At 40.2% G+C, this 19840-nt stretch overlaps 1 protein-coding gene across 1 annotated transcript; it reads left to right on the plus strand.

Annotated features, from left to right (window-relative positions):
• Nucleotides 1–9144: 9144 nt before the first annotated feature.
• On the plus strand, nucleotides 9145–19475 carry adora1b (adenosine A1 receptor b). Its single transcript, XM_088407745.1, has 2 exons — nucleotides 9145–9706; nucleotides 13835–19475. Exons 1-2 carry the CDS (start codon nucleotides 9366–9368, stop codon nucleotides 14559–14561), a joined length of 1068 nt encoding a protein of 355 aa, XP_088263871.1. The 5' UTR covers nucleotides 9145–9365; the 3' UTR covers nucleotides 14562–19475.
• Nucleotides 19476–19840: the final 365 nt, after the last annotated feature.

Consider the following 19840-nt stretch of genomic DNA (forward strand, 5'->3'; position numbering starts at 1 on the left):
CACCAGACTCTCTCTCCTCTGTCACCTGAGGCAGATGGCAGTCCCACTCTCGGAGGTTTATTCCTCAAGAGATTTTCCTTTTTGCTGCGGCCTATTGCTTGGTAACGTAATGCTCGGTTGGCCTCTTCGTGTATGAGGAGAGTTCCTATGAACCTCCTTAAAATAACCTCTTTTGGAAATGGGCACAGTATAAATCACTTTGAGTGACCATTACTGATAAGTAACCTGTTTTGTAAAGATGTTATTAGAATGGTCCATGTTTAACGTAATCTATGATTGTTTGGTTGTATAAAAGAGGGCAACAAAACACCTTTCATAACAAAATTTGTTACACAACATGTCTTCCTTCATTCTCCTTCAAGAGTTACTCAAGCATGCATTAGAAAGAGTCATATTTCACAGGAATGTGCTGACTATAGGGATTTAGAAGCTTCAAAGATGCTGTAATTGCCCCTGAGCAGAAAATAGTCTGAAATATGTTCATGCAACGATACACGGTGAATATGGTCATATGGTCAAGCACATTTGAAATTATTGTCATATGTTGTGTTGGGCGGGGCTGAAATTCTTTTCGCTGTTTAGCTGAAACAAAATGGACAGATCAGTGTACATAAATGAATAGCCTGGTCTCGGGAGTATATAAACGATATTGTGCTGGGACAGTTTTGTCAAAAAAGACCATTTTGATGCACTTTGTATTCCTCAATTCATTCCTTAGTTATTGTCTCAGGTTTTGGTAAGGACAAAACCTCAAACTCAGGTGACTCAGACTTGGTTGCAAACAAACAAACAAACGATCTGGACACCCCTGAACAAAGTATTTGCTTGTACAGCTGTGTTTTGCTGTGATTATTTCCAAAAAGTTTCCTCTCCATAATCGAATGACAAAATATTGAAGATCGTCTTCCTCACCACTGTATTTTTTTGTCTTTTGAGTCACTTCAGGATGACGGCCTGTCATTTGTAAACCAGGTCATTTATGAACTTTATCGGCGGTCTCCAAGGATATCCAGGCCAGACGGCAGGCACATTTATTTTACACATATACCTCCCCCTCCCTTTTAGAGAAACTGCTCAGTCCTCTCAAACAGGACCAGTCAAGAAGAAGAATTGCACCGTTATCATCAGGGACACTCAGCAAACAGAAACAACCTCAAATGAATAGCTTCATCTCTCATCGTGCAGTGGATAGAGATGTCTTACGTTGTAGGCCTTTTGAGCACTTTGCCACCATGGGGCGACTAGGACATTTCATATTGTGAACGTTTTCCATCCATTCATCCACTTATTCTCATTATGGTTGCAGGCGTGCTGGTGCCTATCCCAGTTGTTTATGGGCAGTAGGCGGGGAAAGGTTGCCAGCCACTTGCATGGCGTCCAGAGACAAACAACCATCCTCGCACCCAATAACACCTAAGGACAATTTTTTAGTATTTCCAATTCACCTGCCCTGCATGTTTTTTGGGATGTGGGAGGAAGCTGGGGTGCCCGGAGAGAACCCACGCAGACTCATGGAGAATGTGCAAACTCCACACAGGAAGGCCGGAGTGAGGTGGATTTGAACTCGGGTCCCTGAACTGTGAGGTGGACATGCTAACCATTGTTTCACCGGACCGGCCTTGAGAACATATTATAAAATTACAATTTTTGTCAGTGCAATTTGGCAAAGGAAGATGCCGCATTGGTGTTAGTAGTCTTCTCGGTGTAGCAAAAATATTGACGAAAAAGAAAAACACCTTTTTTAGAAAAAAAACTAATCAAATCTGGACAGCATGGTGACTGAGTGGTTAACACATCTGGCTACCGTGGGGTTGCTACTGGGTTTGAACCCCAGCTGACAGATTGTTTGAACCTAATGCACTTTTTTTTGTACTGATTGCTTAAACTTTACACGTTGTTCATGTAGCATAACGGAATCTTTGAAAATGACACATTTATTGCTGTTATTAACACTATTCTGCCACTGTTACATTCTCACAGGAGAAAACTTTTCTTCCCAATCATCTTTAGTATGATAAGAAAAAAAGACACTTGTAAACTGTCAATCTGGAGTAAAGTAGGGAGAGCAGGAAGAGTGAGCAGAGTGAAAATTTGAAAAGGCCATGAAATAGCCCAGAGGAATGACAATTTAAGTTTTTCTTTTTATTATTATTATTATTATTTATTTCTCAGTTTTTATTTATGTATTTACTTTTGGGAGTGGGGATACATAAAAACTATGTTTTGTTTTTTATTGGTTTTACACATACTACAGCACATCAAATTAAAATTTGACACTTATATGTTAACTATGACAAAAGTATGACCTGAAACCGACATGGCCTACCTTGTGCACAGAGAAAGCAAAAGCCAAATGTGTTTTTCATTCTTCCCATCAGAATGTAGTTGCTGTATTGTGTGGGTTAGGGTTAGGGTTAACACGATGGCTTGTGTTAATTGTTTGATCCAAACACTGTCCTTTTTACTAAAGGTTTGAAGAGTTGAACAAAGCTTATCTGCTTTTGCAACAGAATAAAATGTTTTGCAATTTGGTAAATAGTTTCATTATAAGTGTGAAGGGTTTGGCAATAATGCCAATAGTTCCAAAAAATGAGCTTAAAGCGACCACAAACAACTATAACATGATGAGGTGATTAAACATTTCTATGGTTTTCTCTGTCATAATGACCATCTGAGGGAAACCACAAGAACGCTGAAAGCCGCAATGAAAATGTGTTTGACACCCCTGACTTAGCACATTACTGAAAGTCACTTGTTGTCATTTGTAAGCAGGAAATCCTTATGCTGACCAGAATGCTTGTCAAAGGTAACAGATTGTTTTAAAAACTGCAATAATTGCGGTCAAATGCCAGATGTCAACACCACAACATCTCGCCTGACTGTGACCTACATGATGCACACTCACAGACAAACACAACACACACATTTTAGGGTCACAATTCGCTCAGGTTCGATCCAGTAAGTAAATGATAATCTTGTTTTGTTACTGCTCGACTACTCGCTTTGCGTTTTTGTCTGTCGTCAGCAAAAAGGGAGCTCCAAGAAGGTTCACGGGTACTGACCCCGCTAATGATGATTTCAGTGACCGATAAAAAAAACTTCTCATCATTCACCAGGGGACTGGCCGTCCGTCAGTGACAGACTGATGGATCGCCCACCCTTGTTAAAATGCTTTCTTTTACTTTGCTTTCGATTTTGTAATGCTCAACAAACCCATTACCCAATGTTTTGACTAAACACATGTATAAAGGACAAAATTACGTATAAAAGAGGAATATTAACCACTTTTATGGAATATAGCTACCGCAACAGCCTTGAAAAGGATTCGATCGGGTTATTAATTATTTGGGTCTATCCTGTATTTAAAGCGATGCTCGTATGTAGCATTTAAGAACAAAGACAGGAATTGGATCATTGTGGCATGTTGGCAAATTTGACAGGGTATTTTTTTTATAAGGTGATTCCCCACAGTGGCTTTTGGTGTCGTCTGCTTGGGAATTGAAAGCAAAGCCAAACCGCAGACTCCGTCATGCAGCTGCACCCACGTCATCTAACACCAGCCCCGAAAGAGATGACTTTGCAGAAAAGGCAGAGCCTCTGAAATGTTCCGCTGCATTTCCCGCCATCAACACATCCATAAAAATACAAGCAGTGAGCTCTGCTCCCGTACCTAATTGACACTCCCCACATGCGCATTGAAGATGACTCCCGCTGATGTTTTGACAAGAAACAGCCTGCACGCTTCTGCAATTAGGCCCACGTGCTGAAAATGTGTCAGTAAACATGTGAAATTCACGCATGAGAGGTGGGCGGTGGGCGGTTGGGCTATTCTTGACTTTTCCAGTACTGTATTGAAATGTGCGCCAACTACATAAGAAACATTTATCAGATCAACACAGGCAGCATGGTGCTGGATGAGTGGTAAACACGTCTGCCTCACAGTTCTGAGATTTCGGTTTGGAATCTCCGCTGCGGCCTTCCTGTCTGTTCCTTGTTAGCTAACAAGTCATTTCAAATCATTTTTCCGCCCTAGGCGCTTAGCTAGCTCACTCTGCAGCAGCACAGACTTCATATGTCAAAAAGTTCTGTATTCTTCAGACTACAAGCTGTGACTTTTTCCTCATCATTTGAGCCCTGCGACATATAGTCCATTGCGGCTTATCGTCATTTTTTTTTTTTTTTTTTTTTGTGATGTCAATTAGAACTGAAAAGATGTGAATCAATGGCTGGGCTCAAAAAGTGTTTGAAAAATATATTATTCAAAATATTTTTAAAATATCTATAAATAGAATAAGATTTTATATAAACATTTGTGATGTGTAAAATGGATATACAGTATTTATAATTGTATTTATATATTTATGATTGTATGAATATATGAATTATGTGCAATGTGATCATATTTTCACATAATAATTGTATCCATTAAACAAAGTGAATCCTGCTAGATGCTATGGAGGTATTGATTTTGAGTTTTAACTGCTATTCAACTCTGCATTATTCTGTTGATGTTATGTTGAAAATATCGTTCCATGATGTGGATATTTTCTGTAAATATGTTGGGAAAAAACATGCAGGCATGTTCTGTCTATCGAAGAGAGGATGTCACTGTTCGCAGGCAATTAAAGAAAAAATAGACATGTTCACGTGAAATGAAGAATTTGAATGAAAAAATGCGGAGAGAAGAATAATGTGTTAATTTCAAAGGTTTTTCTACAGGAAAGATCTACCTGTTTACAACTAAAAAAATGCATTCAGAATTACTACTTATCTTTACATCTTTTTATTGTTCATTGTTGTTTATTTGTTCATTGTTATTGTGTATTTTTAGTGTTGATGACCCTAATTGCCCAAGTATAAGACACACCTTTTTACTTTTCATATAATCAATCAAATCAATCAATCAAATTTTATTTATATAGCCCTAAATCACCGAAGTCTCAAAGGGCTTCACAGAATGAAAAGAGGTCATACAGAGACATCTTTTCAATGTAAGGTACACAACAGCATCCCCTGTCAAAGCTCCCAGAAGGGGAAGGAAAAACTCAAAAACCCCAATTTGGGGAAAATCAGAAACCTCCAGAAGGGACCACAGGTGGGAGGAGCCCCCTTCCAGGCCCACAGGTTGAAGTGGATGCTGCATGTACCGAACACAGAAACAATATAAATTACAGAAAACATATTGTGCTATATAGTGCAGTGATGTCTTGACAGCAGGCAAAGCCATTGGGCAGGAACCATCCCGCAATTCCAGCCAGGTGGACCGCAGACGGCTAGACTCCTAACCCGTGATGGTCGACCAGCGCAGGACCCAATGGAGGCGGTCAAGTCAACCCTCACCATCTAGCTAGCCCCCTCTCCCGGCCGGAAGAGGGGGGCAGGAAAAAAGAAGAAGGCTGCAGACAGGCTAATTTAACTAAATGCTTTTGAGTATAGATGTGTTTTTAGTCGGGATTTAAAGATTTCTACCGAGGTGGCTGCGCGAACTTCCATAGGTAGGGCATTCCATAGTACTGGCGCGCGAATGGAAAATGCCCTTGATCCCGCAGACTTCTTTTTAGCCCGTGGGGTCGATAGCAAACCGGCATTTTGTGATCGAAGTTGTCGGGACGGAACATAAGGTGATACTAAGTCGACGAGATAGGAAGGAGCTAAACCGTGTAAAATTTTATAAGTAATTAACAACACCTTAAAATCACATCTCACGTGTATTGGAAGCCAATGCAGGTCAGCTAGAATCGGAGTAATATGATCAAACTTTCTCGTCCTTGTCAAATATAATCTAAAATAACTGTGTTTTCCATATATTTTATATACACTATTACACAGAATTATAGTATACAGTAATATATGATATATTATTATTGTTCTTATGATATTAGCTATATATACGGCATGATGCTAGAACTGTAGGTCTTTTCTTGAAATGTTTTTTAAAAAAGGACCTCTTCTCTCACTAAACATTTTTAGTGTCTTTGCGTTATGAGTGTTTTTAAAATAATAGCTTTTAAATGTTTTGATGTTATGATGTGATTTCCTGTCATGTATTGCCCTGAAGCTTGATTAGATTTGTTAATTGCAAAAAAATTAAATCGCAGGTCAGAAAGTCACGATTCAATATTTTCCTTCAAGGGACATTGTGTAAGATTTAGACCATTTTTCATTAAAAAGGAATAAATTGAATGATTGTAAACTTCAAAAACTTGCAAATGATTGTGTTATTAATGACCAAAAGTATGTTTTAAATCTAATCATCGGTCTAGTTATCATTAAATGATATTACATTACACTTCTCCGGAGGCGGCCATGTTTGTTATAGGTACGGACAATGGTAAATGCAGCACATGCAGCACTTCCTGCAGTCCGTAAAAATGTCTTAAATCTTACACACTATCCCTTTAAATCATTCAGCCCAATACTGTAACTAACTTCTTCCACGAAATGATTTCTGATGCAAGTAAGTTGGTGTCCCATTCCTTTTGTGAGGACCATATGGCCACTTTCTTCCTTCAGCAGAGCCCATTGGCTTGACCGCCATGGCTCATGCTGAGCACTCAACGTGATCACGCAGATGGGCCATGTCATCAGACTTCACGCTGTCCTGTCAACACAAGCACAACAGACAAAATGTGGCCATAATATCTGAGTGAAAACTTGGAGGCATTGCAATGAATCAAATGCTGCATGCTGAACGTTGTGTTGTCTTTTTCTCTTGCAGCAAAAGTCTGTTGTGGCTTTCTGAATGCCACGTTTAGCCGCATTCATCAGGAGTGGCAAAAGTGACACTTGCACACACACACACACACACACACACACACACGTACACACACATACACACGCGCGCGCGCATCTGATGGTTGCAAAGGCTGCTTTCGCTTTCACTTTGGCTCTGCACGCTACTGCTCCATAATACATGAGCGGACACCGCCCGGGACCTCCTCGTGCACGCTCGTCGGTCACGCCTGCCTTGAGGAGGTAACGGCGACCCCGTTATGGTCGTAGCCGCCCGCCATCGGGTGCAATTGAACTTTGTAGCCTGTCGTCACAAGATGTGGAAGACACGTAAGTGTACCTGAGACAATGGCAGCACAAGGTTCACTGGGTGTTTTTGTAGATGTGACACAATAGGTGAGGCGTGTGTGTCATTGAAAATTCTGCTCCGTGACTCAGAAGCATAATAAAGTGGCTCCTCCCAGGACAGGAAAGACACTTCCAAAAACGCTGCTTTGAAGCGGTACCATACATACACCAGAAAAAGGGTACCATACATCTAGGCAGCAAATATTTGACTGCAATCGGTGGAGTAGCACAAGTAGACATAAACTTACAACGTGGTCGGGACATCTCTATGTATTGTCTGTATGATACTGCACCAGTGGCCAAGGCATACATGTGTCTTTGAGACTTTTTTGTATGGATTTATGGCACAGGAATTTTTTCTTTCCAAGGTTTGCTACTGAGAAATGTTTTTGAGTGGTGGCGTTAGGAACAACTAAACTACATACGCTTTCACCAGTTTGTAGAAATGTAGAAATTTTTATTAGCATGCCTAAAGTCGAATTGTTGCGTTTTCAGTTTATTGTTGTGTGTTGTCATTAGTTATACGGGTGTGTCTTTATCTAAGTTACTGTATTTTATTATTCTTTTAAGATCTTATCAATGCCGTTTGCAAAAGTCCAGGGTCCAAGTTTCAGCATACTCGTGTTCAGGATGGTGCCGTCCTTGGAACAAACGAGGCCATAATTGAGGAATTGCTCCCCTCTGTTTAGCACAAATCTGCTGTGTTATGCCAACAACACGTTTGGGGTAAGCCATTTTATATATACTCCTGGTGTGCTTGTATTACAAGACAATTTTTATAAATTATACTAACTGAGATTCCATTCAGAGCTCCTCAAAAACACCATAATTTGGTGTCGGGGACAACCAATGTATTTTGTTTTGTTTTTTTAGGCTGATGCAGATTCCTATACTTGTCAGAACAAAATAGGGGTAATCGATCATCCGGCCAATGATGTAAAAAATGAATAAAAGGTTTTACTTTGGTGTCTTTAACACACTGGTACTTTGTCTTGTAGTATTTGTATGATGCTACAACAGAAGAGTGGGGGGTGTTTGAATGTCACTATTTTTGTCTCAATGTTGTAATGCAGTGGTTATCAAACGGGGTTACATGATGGCGCTTTGGAGGGTATGTGAATCTTTAACATGGTTTCTGCAGGTATCAGCAAAACTGAAGTAATGCTGTTTCATGCCGTGGAGCAGGAACAAAACAACTTCCTTTGCAAATTAAGAGCAAATAAATTAGAAAATGAAGCAACTGCATGGTGACTTCTTTGCAAAATGTCGTTAGCCTTTATTTTGTTAGGATTCTCACAGATGTGCACGGTCATTATTGATGCGATTTTACGGCAAGCGAGCCAGAAAGAAAACAAATGTTACATGATCTATCTTCTGGTGTTGCTGAATAAAATATGCTAAGAGATTTCATGACAAATGTATTTCCAGAAACGGATGGCCCAGCACTCTGTATGAAATCCTTTTATTATATTTTATTCCATGCAAAATTGCTTTGTGTTGGTGAAATATATGTTTCAGTCCAGACAGGCTTTGGTTCCAAACATCAGGACAAATCCACCCTCAACACACATAACACATAAGGGGCAATCTTATGACACGTGAAATTGTCAGGCGTTTGTTCATCGCTGGGTGGAAAGGACAAAAATAGTCTGACTGTCTTATTGCGTTTACTCCACGTAAATCGAGGAACTGCTTTCCCTTCTCTTTGGAAATTTGATAAAATATTACAAATCTGTTTTTAAATAGCTGCCAATCTATTATTCCTTTTAAAAGGAGGTCATTATTTAATATAGATGACACGATTATGATGTGGATATTCTTGCCAAAATCAAAAATATCGAATGGAGGAATATACACATTTAAATCAAGACTTTTGTCCCAGCGTGTGCCCAAGAAAAGACCACTATTCGGAAGCAGTAACACGAAAGCCGAGAGGATCGGAGGAAAGAGGCGGGGTCGCCACGCGTGCGCTCCCCCGCAAACGGTTGGACCTGTTCTCGCGTAGGCTTTTGCTACTCTTTTGTTCGGTCGCGGAACCCCCCCCCCCCCCCTCCCCAGCCCCCACCCACCACCTCTATCCTCATCCTCTTGCCCCGCGCGCATGCACGGAGAAAAGGATGCTCCTCTTCTCCTTTTTCCTCCTCCTGCAGGAGATGCAGCCAAATGGAAGCAGCGCGCAGAGGCACCGCGGACGCACGAACCTCCGAACCTGTCCCTGGATACGCTGAGTGAGAAAAAACTCAAGAGGTTTTTTTTTTCTTTCTTAGCTTGTTTCCTCTTCAAGGATGCCTGGAACGCTGCTGTCCTCCCGGTCCCTCTACATCGGCATGGAGGTGGCGATCGCGGTGGCGTCCGTGGTGGGCAACGTGATGGTGGTATGGGCGGTGAGGATTAACAAATCCTTGCGGGACACCACCTTTTGTTTTATCGTGTCGCTGGCCTTGGCTGACATCGCGGTGGGCGCGCTGGTCATCCCGCTTGCCATCACCATCAGCATCGGGCTGCAGACACACTTCTACAGTTGCTTGCTGGTCGCCTGCACGGTCCTGGTTCTCACGCAAAGTTCCATCCTGGCACTGCTCGCCATCGCCATTGACCGATACCTGAGAGTCAAGATCCCCACCAGGTAATGTCACGTGATCACAATCATCCCCGCTTGGGGTGGAGTGCGCTACATCCACTGTGAAGCAACTTGATGTGCCATCACTGACACAAAGTAATGCCACAGAGATGCAGGGTAAACTTTTGTGCTGGAATTGGAATTTTTGTTATGTTTTCATGAATCACCCTAATTTGATGGATTCAGATCAACAACCATGTGTATTCAAAGCAAACAAACACCTTCACCATAGGCTAGCTAGTTTAGTGCTAACACACTGTCAGGTTCACGTCTTAGACATTTGTGAGAAACTATCCACAAAAAAGGAGAAAAGGCATATTTTCTTTCTCACGCATGAGGAGAGCGGAGAAGGACTGCACAAGTACAATTCTAGTTTGCGATGAAACAGCCTCTCCACACCCTCTGGGATAACCTATATGAACTTATTCTCACACACAATCTCAAATACCGTTAATGTGCTACTATAACTAACATTCCTAGTATTTGGAGTATTTTAACACAAATAGTGGTGCAACATGTGCAGACAGGCATCACGTGAAGGGCCTTCGATTATCACTGTTTTTCAAACAAAATATGACTGCTCAACTCTTGAGTCACCACCAATACAAGTTCCCATACCAAAAGGACTTATAAGGCACAATTTCCCTCGAAAAATTTGTAAATAATTTTAAATAATGACCGATATAGCATCCTTGTTTTTTTTTATATTAGATTCTCAAGTTCATCATTCTATAACCCTGGCAAGAGGCCACCTACGTGAGTATCGATTCCTAGAAATAAGACCTCGTATCGGCCAATACCTACCACCTAGTATTGGTAACTGCCCATCCCTCCATCATTTGCTCTCGGTATATATGCTCATGACCAATGTAATTTCCCTGTTCTGAAATGTACAAGTACCCCTGGGGGGTAGCTGAATGCACTCCAAGGTGGTACGTGAGATTTCAACAGGATTTCTGTCAGTGAATTTAATATACTGCTTCTTAGTACCTTGAGATGAACTGTATATTTTTGTTTTAAAATGAAGAGCAAATGAATTGGAAAATATCGTCACCATTTGCCACATTGTGTTATAGTGAAATCTATGCAAAATGTATGCCCTTATTTTCATAAGTTTTACATCAATGTGCTTTGTCATTAGTGATTCATTTTTCCTGCAGATGAGCCAATAAAACAGATGATATTTTACATCAGTGGTCCCCAACCCCTGGTCCACAGACCGGTACTGGTACCAGACCGCGTGGGCTGCACCCGAAATAATGTTTTGGAGATTGTTTAGTTTAACAGTTTATACGTTTGTGCTTCTTTGTTTTGTTTTTTGGCGCCGCCTCTGGCCGCTGTTGATATTACATACATAGTGAAGGACGATGTGGTTTTTTAGATCAGCCAGCCCCCCCCCCCCCCCCCCCCCCCTCCCTCCCCGGTCCGCAATATAAATCTAAGGCGTTGAATGGTCCGTGGTGAACAAAAGGTTGGGGACCACTGTTTTACATTAGCTATCTGTTTGAGTTGCTGAACAAATTTTGCCTACAGATACCATTACAAATGTAAATCTAAGTTTATTAATATAGATAGAGATGGCAGAGCACTCTGTTTAAAGTCTATTTTTACAATTATTATTATTATTATTATTTTAATGTTTGATAGCACTGGTCAGGGGAAACAATATTTTTCAGGCAGTGAATCACTGAACAATGTTTGAGTATTAGTTTGAGGTCAGTGTGTAGTTACAAACAAAATTAACTCGTAATTCAAGTCACCACTTTATGATTAAGAAAAATGGCAGCATGGCACCTACACCGTTTTATGTTTTGATTTCTGCAAATTCACCTTGTCCCATTTTTTGATGCCCTTTCTCTCATTTCTGACAAGATGGTGCCAAGGTCCTAAAGAAAGTTGTTGTGACTGTATCAAGGAAGTTACATTATTGATGCATTTTTGGAGTGAGAATAAACAGTAGAGAAGATGGATGGAAGGATGGAATGACGGATGGCATTATTTAAGGTCTAGCTGGTCAGAACAATTAGCTGGGTGATGTCATTTCTGCTGAGTCATGTAGTTCCTTTTTACCTTCTTTCTCTAGATGGCTGAAAGGATTATACTCCAGTAACGGGGCTGCATTCATGCTGATATGCCTTTAAAGCATAATTACTGTTATTCAAAATAACTGGCATAAAACCAAATGTATAAACGATAACAAGAAAGAATGTTGAAAAACTGATATCCAAAGTTGATTTAAAACGTAGTACTTGGTGCGCAAAATTAATTTTAGGACTCACTTAAACTACAGCTGCATTTTGTCTTTTGATTATGATTATCACAATTATGATTTACAAAAGGAAAAAATGTAAATGTGCATGTACAAATAAAAGGTTTCAATAATCTAATAATTTGTTCTATCTTTTGCAATATTAATCGCAGATACATTATAATCAACTAGGAATAAAATGAAATTCTAAGCGTGTGAATAACTGGCCTTTTGATACATTTAGAGACATAACCGTCCCAACACATAAAATCATGATCAATACTCATTCAACGCGTGAAAGCTACAGTAAGCCTAATTACAGCATTTCCTTTCGCTTTAGGGGAGATGTGAGCAAATGTCGGAAAGCTGGATTTACACCTCAGGTCCAAGTGCCCGCTCACCATTTTATGCCAAGACCGCTTTTGTTCAAATACATTTTCAGCCAGCCGTACATATCTCATATGACTATGCCTGCATTCTGGAAACACATGAAATAATATCTGGGTCAATTTGCAACTCATCTGGATCACTCAGTCATCATAAAACTGTAGCGGAAATGTAACTTGAGAGTCTTACATCTGCGCACATACCAGAAGACAAATGTGTGTTCTTCCTTTTTTTTTTTTTCAACCATATCTTATATTCTACTTTTGTGATCATCTTGACCATTACTGTCAACCCTGTTATAACTGGGTCAAGGCCCCTTTAAGACACTGTATATTGTTTTCAGTGACCGGATTACAAGCAATCCTCATATTTTCTAAACCATTACTAACTTATGAGACCTCCAAACTGTCAAGTTCATTAAACTGTTGGCATTGCGGTGTGAAAGTTAGCAAGCTATTTTCTAAACTTTACCTTATTTATTTCACAGAGGGTACATCACTGAAAAAAAGGTTGCAGACCAATGCTGTAAATAAACACATGAATAAATTAAAATTGAATATGTAATAATATTAATGAATTAATTACTTATGTAATTAATTCATTCAAGCAACCAGATGTGTGAAGCGACTAAATATAGTATGGCTCTAATGTACAGGCATGCACATAAGTGATATGATGGTACGCATGCGTGTTAGTGATGCGTAACATTGCGTGCTTCACTGCATGCATTTCATTTTCCTTTTTGGCGCTTTCTGAACTGAGGAATTGGTCATGGCGCATGACACCAGTGAAGATCTTGCAAATCCTGCGCAGAGTTAATGGACTGCGGTGAAACGCCATACGCAGATGTGGAACCAGTCTCATTCATTAAAATGCACAACAGCGCAGTGGAAACGCAATGCAGTATGTTGAATCCACGGGAATAGTTTTGACCGCCCCTTTCATAAAGCTAAGGATGCACATTCCATGTCTTCCTATTCTGAGATATGCGTTTGTTTACTGAAGCGGCTTGGACTGGCTGTTGGGGCTGCGTGAGTGTGAATGAGATCGCTCATGTTGTCACTTTACACTGACGTACGACTTACCTTTGACTTCCTTGCAATAATTAAAGCAGGTCCCGTACGAACCAGGAAAACCATAACTGATGGATTTATGAAACTTTTTGAGGACGCAGGTTTGAATAACGCGATGTCGTTGTGTGCACACAGACAGTGTGCTTAATGTGTGAGTGACAATGACATTGAGGAAGATTTTTTAATGAAATTAAGTGTGAGTACCAAACGCTACTTTCGGTACTCATGTGAGTAACCCGCGAAAAAAACGACATGCACCCTTGTTAATGTAGCATATCTTCCGCACAGACTTTTAATGTAATTGTAATGTCGCATATTTCGCTTGACTGAAGTTTCAGTTGACAAGACACCACACTTCAAGGCAATAACTCTCCCCTTTTCTATATCAGCACTAAACTGACGCTGCCTCTCTGTCGTCCCTTGCAGGTACAAGCGGGTGGTGACGCCCCGGCGAGCAGGAGCCGCCGTGGTGGTTTGCTGGACGGTGGCTTTCGTGGTGGGTCTGACCCCCATGCTAGGCTGGAACAACCTCTGGCGTTTGCAGCAGAACGGATCCATCGGCGCCGACTTGGTGGTCACCTGCCAGTTTGAAAACGTCATTAGCATGGACTACATGGTTTACTTCAACTTTTTCGGCTGGGTTCTGCCACCCCTCGTGCTCATGCTCCTGATCTACGCCGAGATCTTCTACATGATCCACAAGCAACTCAACAGCAAGAAGCTAACCTGCAACCACACAGACCCCAACAAGTACTACGACAAAGAGCTGAATCTGGCCAAGTCCTTGGCGCTGGTTCTCTTTCTCTTTGCCGTCAGCTGGCTTCCCCTTCACATCATCAACTGCGTGACGCTCTTCTGCCCCGACTGCCAGAAACCCATTGTCCTCCTCTACGTCGCCATCCTGCTCACCCACGGCAACTCGGCGGTCAACCCCATCGTCTACGCCTTCCGCATCCAAAAGTTCCGCACGGCCTTCCGCAAGATCTGGCAGCAGTACTTCTGTTGCAAGGACACGCCGGTGCTAGAGATCCAGCCCAGTGACAGGAAGTGGCAAAGCGTCAACCTTGAGACTCCGAGGCCCGAAGCCCCGCAGAGCAGTGAACCCCTGCAGCTGAAAGAACACCCGCCCTTATTGGAGCACAATGCCATTTAGCACAAGGAATAGATCCCTTTGGGGATCAACTTTCAAAGCACAAGAACCCTGGTTCTGAATGTGGTCTGACGAGGGTCACCACCTCCTCTTCAATATTTCGTGGAGGTGACTGAGAAGGACCTTCCAAACCACAGTAAAAGCATTGGTCTTAACTCAGGAGGAGCGTGCTGCTGATAAGGACCTTTTCACCATCGGCTTCCGAGGTACTTCTGGGTGGCAGAAGGCACCACTTGTAAACAAGCATGTCATATCAAACATGTCATTTGAGCAAGGCAGGGAATCTGTGGAAACAGGGTTAATCGACTGATTGATGATTCGAGTCTTCTTTTTCGGTCAGAGTAGCTGAAATGTGTGAAGCGCCATTGGGGAAGGTGATGTAAACTGGTTGACTTAGACAACCACCCAGTAAAAATGGATCTTTGACGTCGGTGGTCTTCAATTGCAGTGAATGAGCTAGATGGGAGACTTGGAGTGCTGCAAATACCTTACATTTCAACTGTTAAAAAATAGACAAATTAAGACATAACGCTTAAGCGGCACTAAATGACTTTGAATGTTGGTTGATTATGGCGGCGTCATATGGACAAATGCAGCAGGCAATGAAGACTATATTTTCCGTCGCGCATAACGTCCTGAAATCCTGATCTCTCACTTGCTACATTTGGACTGAATTGCACTCCTGTTTCTGGTGAGTGTGTGAAGGACAAATAATGTGGTAATGAAGCTAATTCCATTGACACAGTTTCGTAATTTTGAGCTTCTTGCTGGCTGGTCGAGTCAGGGAGGAACTGCAAACTAGCAAGCTGATGGCTATTTACGGCTACCACATTAGCATTTTCAACATTAGCATCATCGCTTTGATTGGAGGGTCGAAAAGCTACTTATGAGTCTAGCAGAAACAGAACCACGGCAATGTCAGTTGGAAATCCCTTTTCCTTAGGGAATGAAAGCCTAACCAATATTTGTCCTTGACTCTCTTTTTATCCTTGTAGTCTCTTTTTTTGTCTTCCCACAAATAACTTTTCATTTATTCGGTAGTTTTTTGCAGTTTCTGCCATGCAGTAATCAAGAGTTACACATTCAAATCGAGTTCCTTCTTTGTAGGGATGGAGGATAGGGGGAAGTGGTGTATGCCATGTAGAGGTTAGCACATTTGTAGTTTTTTTCTGTAGCAAGGTACCTGCCACCCTCTTTGAAAATGCTTAATGCCAACCAAAGCAATACAGACTCCCTCACGCCATGACAAAAGCACCAACTAAGTTAATTTTTCATCAGAGGAGTTATGAAAGTATTTTACAAGGGTTGAAAAGTTCTTTAGTGGCGCTTTAACGATCAATGAAAAACTGATCTCTCCAACTGACTTCTGTTGCTCTGATTACTCGCACAAAGTTCTCTTTTGGGCCGGGAATGGCTCAGTCTGCAGAAATGACATTAGGTGGCAAGCTAGACATGATGTTTTGCCACTTTACTCTCATGCAATCCAATGAAAAAGATATACATAGTTGTCAAAAATCCCAGTCTGTAAACCCATTGACGAGGTTTGAATACAAGTCAATCCCTTTCAATGAGGCTACAGTGTCATCTGCCAGTCCCGCCGAAATTTGAACGCAACGATTTTTTTACATGAACATGAGTTAACTTCAAGCTTTCCACTGGATTAGTTTTTTTTTTTTTTTTTTTTTTTTTCCCATTGTCGTATGACATTCATAATACACCCTTGAGGGTTTATCTGGTATTGTATTAAAATTGCTTCAATCAGAATAATAAAATGAAATTTATGAACTAAATTACTTTCATTTCAAGTCTGTGATATCGCTTTTCTGCCATCTGCAAGTACCCTGGCGCCTACGCTGAAAAATTGGGGAAATGTCCTTTGTATTCACCCAATTTTATTTCATCAGTTGGTTATACACGATGAAGTCTTCTGCATACAAATGCTATTTTTAAGTATTTAGTCGACTTAAAAAATTATCAGGTGCTTTTTCTTCATGCACTCATTTGAAATGATATTTAGTTAATTCAATGCAACACCTTTTACAGTCATTATTAAAAGGTCCTTAAATCTGCAATAATTTTATAATAATTTCGACACATTATGACAGTCACACTGTGCAAGGCAGGTTTTCTCAAGCCTTTGGGGTCTGGTGACATTTTCAAAGGACCCCTTCCAACTAAACATTTCCGTATGATGTTTATTTTTATTTATTTGTCTTTTTATTTAAAATTTGTCAATTTTCAGAAAAAGTCTCCCTTGTGTTATATTTTTTTATGAGAAATACATTCATTTTTTTAAGAACAAAGACTCTTAAATTTCATCATTTGTTCTTGAATGGAGTCTCATCATGGAATGATACAGTATGCCCGTTTCAAAAGAAAAACCATTAAAAAATCAACTTTATTTAATATAAAATATTTAATGCTTGTATTTAGGTTTCAACAATCTTATCAGAGCTTTTATTTTATCCGAAGTTTATCTATTGAGAAGTAATTGATTGTTTTTTTTTGTTTTGTTTTGTTTTGTTTTTCGGCATGCCAGTATCTATTTTTCTGATACAATATAAATGATTGCAAATTATTTTGTAGACCCCCAGTTTGAGAACTACTGTCAAAAAGACGTTAAACTTAGAGCTGTTACCTTCAGTTTTTGTTGCATCATTTTGCGTAGAATGTGGAAATTGATGGGGGGGTCAGTCAGTCGATATTTGTTTTGAGTAATGTAAAGACCCTGTGACGTGGATTGCGAGATTTGTGCGTTATTGCGTACATAATACTGTAAATGTTTGAAGTTCATTGCTGAAAATACATGTTCTAACATGGTAATGAATTGTGAAGATATTGCATGAATCGTTTTTTTTTTTTTTACCATTTCAAGTTTCCTCATGTTAGTTTGAGCATGGCTAAAAAGGGCTTGAAATGCTCCCTCCATTACAAAAAAAAAAAACTTTAGTGCCTCCTTCCCGTCACCTTCAGTTATCCGGCGCAATAGTTCATACTGAAAAATGCATATTTCCTCCACCTGCTGGTGTGGCTGCTTTAGAGTACTTCAGTGTGTACGTGTCAACCATTTTTTACCTTTTACGGCAAATCCTTCTTTGTGAAATTTCAAATGGTGAAATTTATGAGTCTTTTAGGGGTTTCAGTCAATGGAACTGTGTATATTTTTTTCTTGTTTACTTCCATGTTCTTGCTGCCACAAATAGACTCATGTAGTTGTGTTATAAAATTTTGATGAGTTTAAAACACACTGACCTGTTATGTAAATCCAGGTTTTGCCACTGTGTTGGTATACACTGTATACTGTATACTGTACAGTATATGAATGTAATATTAATGTAAAAAAGCATATGAGGGCAGCTTTGTTGTGATCTCGCCAAGTCTTCAAGGTGTTCATTGCACAGTAAGCGGGACAACGGAACAATATTTTGAATAAAAAGCTGTATGTGCAGATACATGTCATCCCTTTCTCACAGAGATGATCAAGCTGATGAGTGTGCAGGGACGAGCCTCTATTTATGCACTCCCCATTCAAACCTTTCCTCGTGCAATCCAAACTTAAGGCCTACAGTATGTGAAGGTACACCATGTGATATACGTTGTAGCATAGGACTGCTCATAGCTGTTGTTTACATTACTGATTTAAAAAGGTTTTGTTTAAGTGCTTTATTCTGTGAGTATGTAATAAGAATAATTTTACTTAAGAGTGACACATCTGGCACCACAACCAAAACCAGCCTGACAATACAAGTGATCTGCGGTCTTTATAAAGGCCCAGGGTGCTTTTAGGAGTAGTGGAAGTTGCTAACAGATACAGATGAAAATATGTACAGTGGTGCCTTGGGATATGACCTCATTAAAGAAGGTTTCAAAATACAAGTTTCATGGAGTGAATTTTTACCTTGACCTGAAACATTTGTGCAGTTTTCCAAAATAAACTTTACTCTTATCTTAATTATAAAATAAAAAAAATTACTCACCAGTCTTTTAAAACTACATCTTTGCCTGACACCCACTTAGCTTAATGCTGACAAAAACTGCAAAAGGCCATAGATTGGCTAAGAAATAGCATCCTGTGGTGGTTTTAGGCTTTTGAATGGATATTTAAACATAAATTATGCAGAAACAGACACTGTAAGCTAATGTAGAGCGCATAGTCTATATCTTGTGTGGAAAAACAATATTGTAGCAGCTTAGAGCATCACGTTGAAGTGAAACTTTGTTTCCCTTGGCATACCTGTATTATATTACCACCGTGAATTTTATTCTTTATTTAATTGTGCCATTACGATTTGTTTCTATCGAGTGCGATATTATAGCGGGCTGATAAAAACATTAAAAAAATCTTTTGTTTGTGTTATTTGAGACTAGAGTAGATTAAGAGCATTCCCATTCATTTCAATGGGGTAAGACGATTTGATAGACAAGTGGTTTGAGTTGAGCACATGGTTTCCAGAACAATTTCAATTTGTATCTCAAGGAGCCACTGTTTGTAAAATGTAGGTATGGGGAACCCCCACCTATGTTTGATTGGAATTCATGAATTCCAACAAAGTTGTAGCCCGTAAAATTAAAGAAAAATGAATATCAAAATACGCGGCACTTCACTGTATTACATTGCAGGATGGAAACACCCAATGACACCTTGAAACACAACTGAGTTGTCATTGTGACTCATTAGTTCTCACGTGGTCATTTCTATCGGCACCCAAGAAAAGTACCTCAAGTCTGCCATGTTCTGGTCCTGACTTAATCAGGGTTTGCAGTAGACCTCTTAGAAGGAATAGTAAAAAACCCTAAGCCAGAAAAGAGGAGCCATATATCAATTACTTTTGTCCTCATCGTGTCACTGGTGATGGTTGATTGTGTGAATGTAATGTTTTGAATCATAATGCATTAAATTATGTTCAATAACACTGATGCGGCCCGTTAAGCTTTTTGTCATGATCATGAGGCATGTTGGTGAGGGAAAGGTTCTATCCAAAAATGCAGGGAGGCTGCAGGTGATTTGCTGAAAGAAAGATTTATTTATACGCATGGACAAGGCAAACACCAACAGCACAGGATCCAAAGAAACAAACAAAACTTGAAACCGAAACTAAACTCACAAAGAAACAGCAACAGGGAGGAAAAGGAATTCTCAGGACACAGCAAAATTTGACAACAACATTAGACAACCACCCAACAATTAACTGAACACAAACTGGTCCTTAAATAGACTCCACACTTAACAAGGAAAGATGAAACAGCTGGAGAGGAACAAAAGGCAGAGGACGCTGATTGGA

Source organism: Hippichthys cyanospilos, chromosome 2 (genome assembly GCF_059441005.1).
Source record: "Hippichthys cyanospilos isolate Australia breed blue-spotted pipefish chromosome 2, RoL_Hcya_1.0, whole genome shotgun sequence".
Lineage (NCBI taxonomy): Eukaryota > Metazoa > Chordata > Actinopteri > Syngnathiformes > Syngnathidae > Hippichthys > Hippichthys cyanospilos.

Bases quoted from the DNA above. Each gene is read 5' to 3' on its own strand.
- adora1b (XM_088407745.1), top strand. From the start codon at position 9,366: ATGCCTGGAACGCTGCTGTCCTCCCGGTCCCTCTACATCGGCATGGAG. The intron at 9,707-13,834 runs GTAATGTCACGT...CGTCCCTTGCAG, and splicing joins AGAGTCAAGATCCCCACCAG to GTACAAGCGGGTGGTGACGC.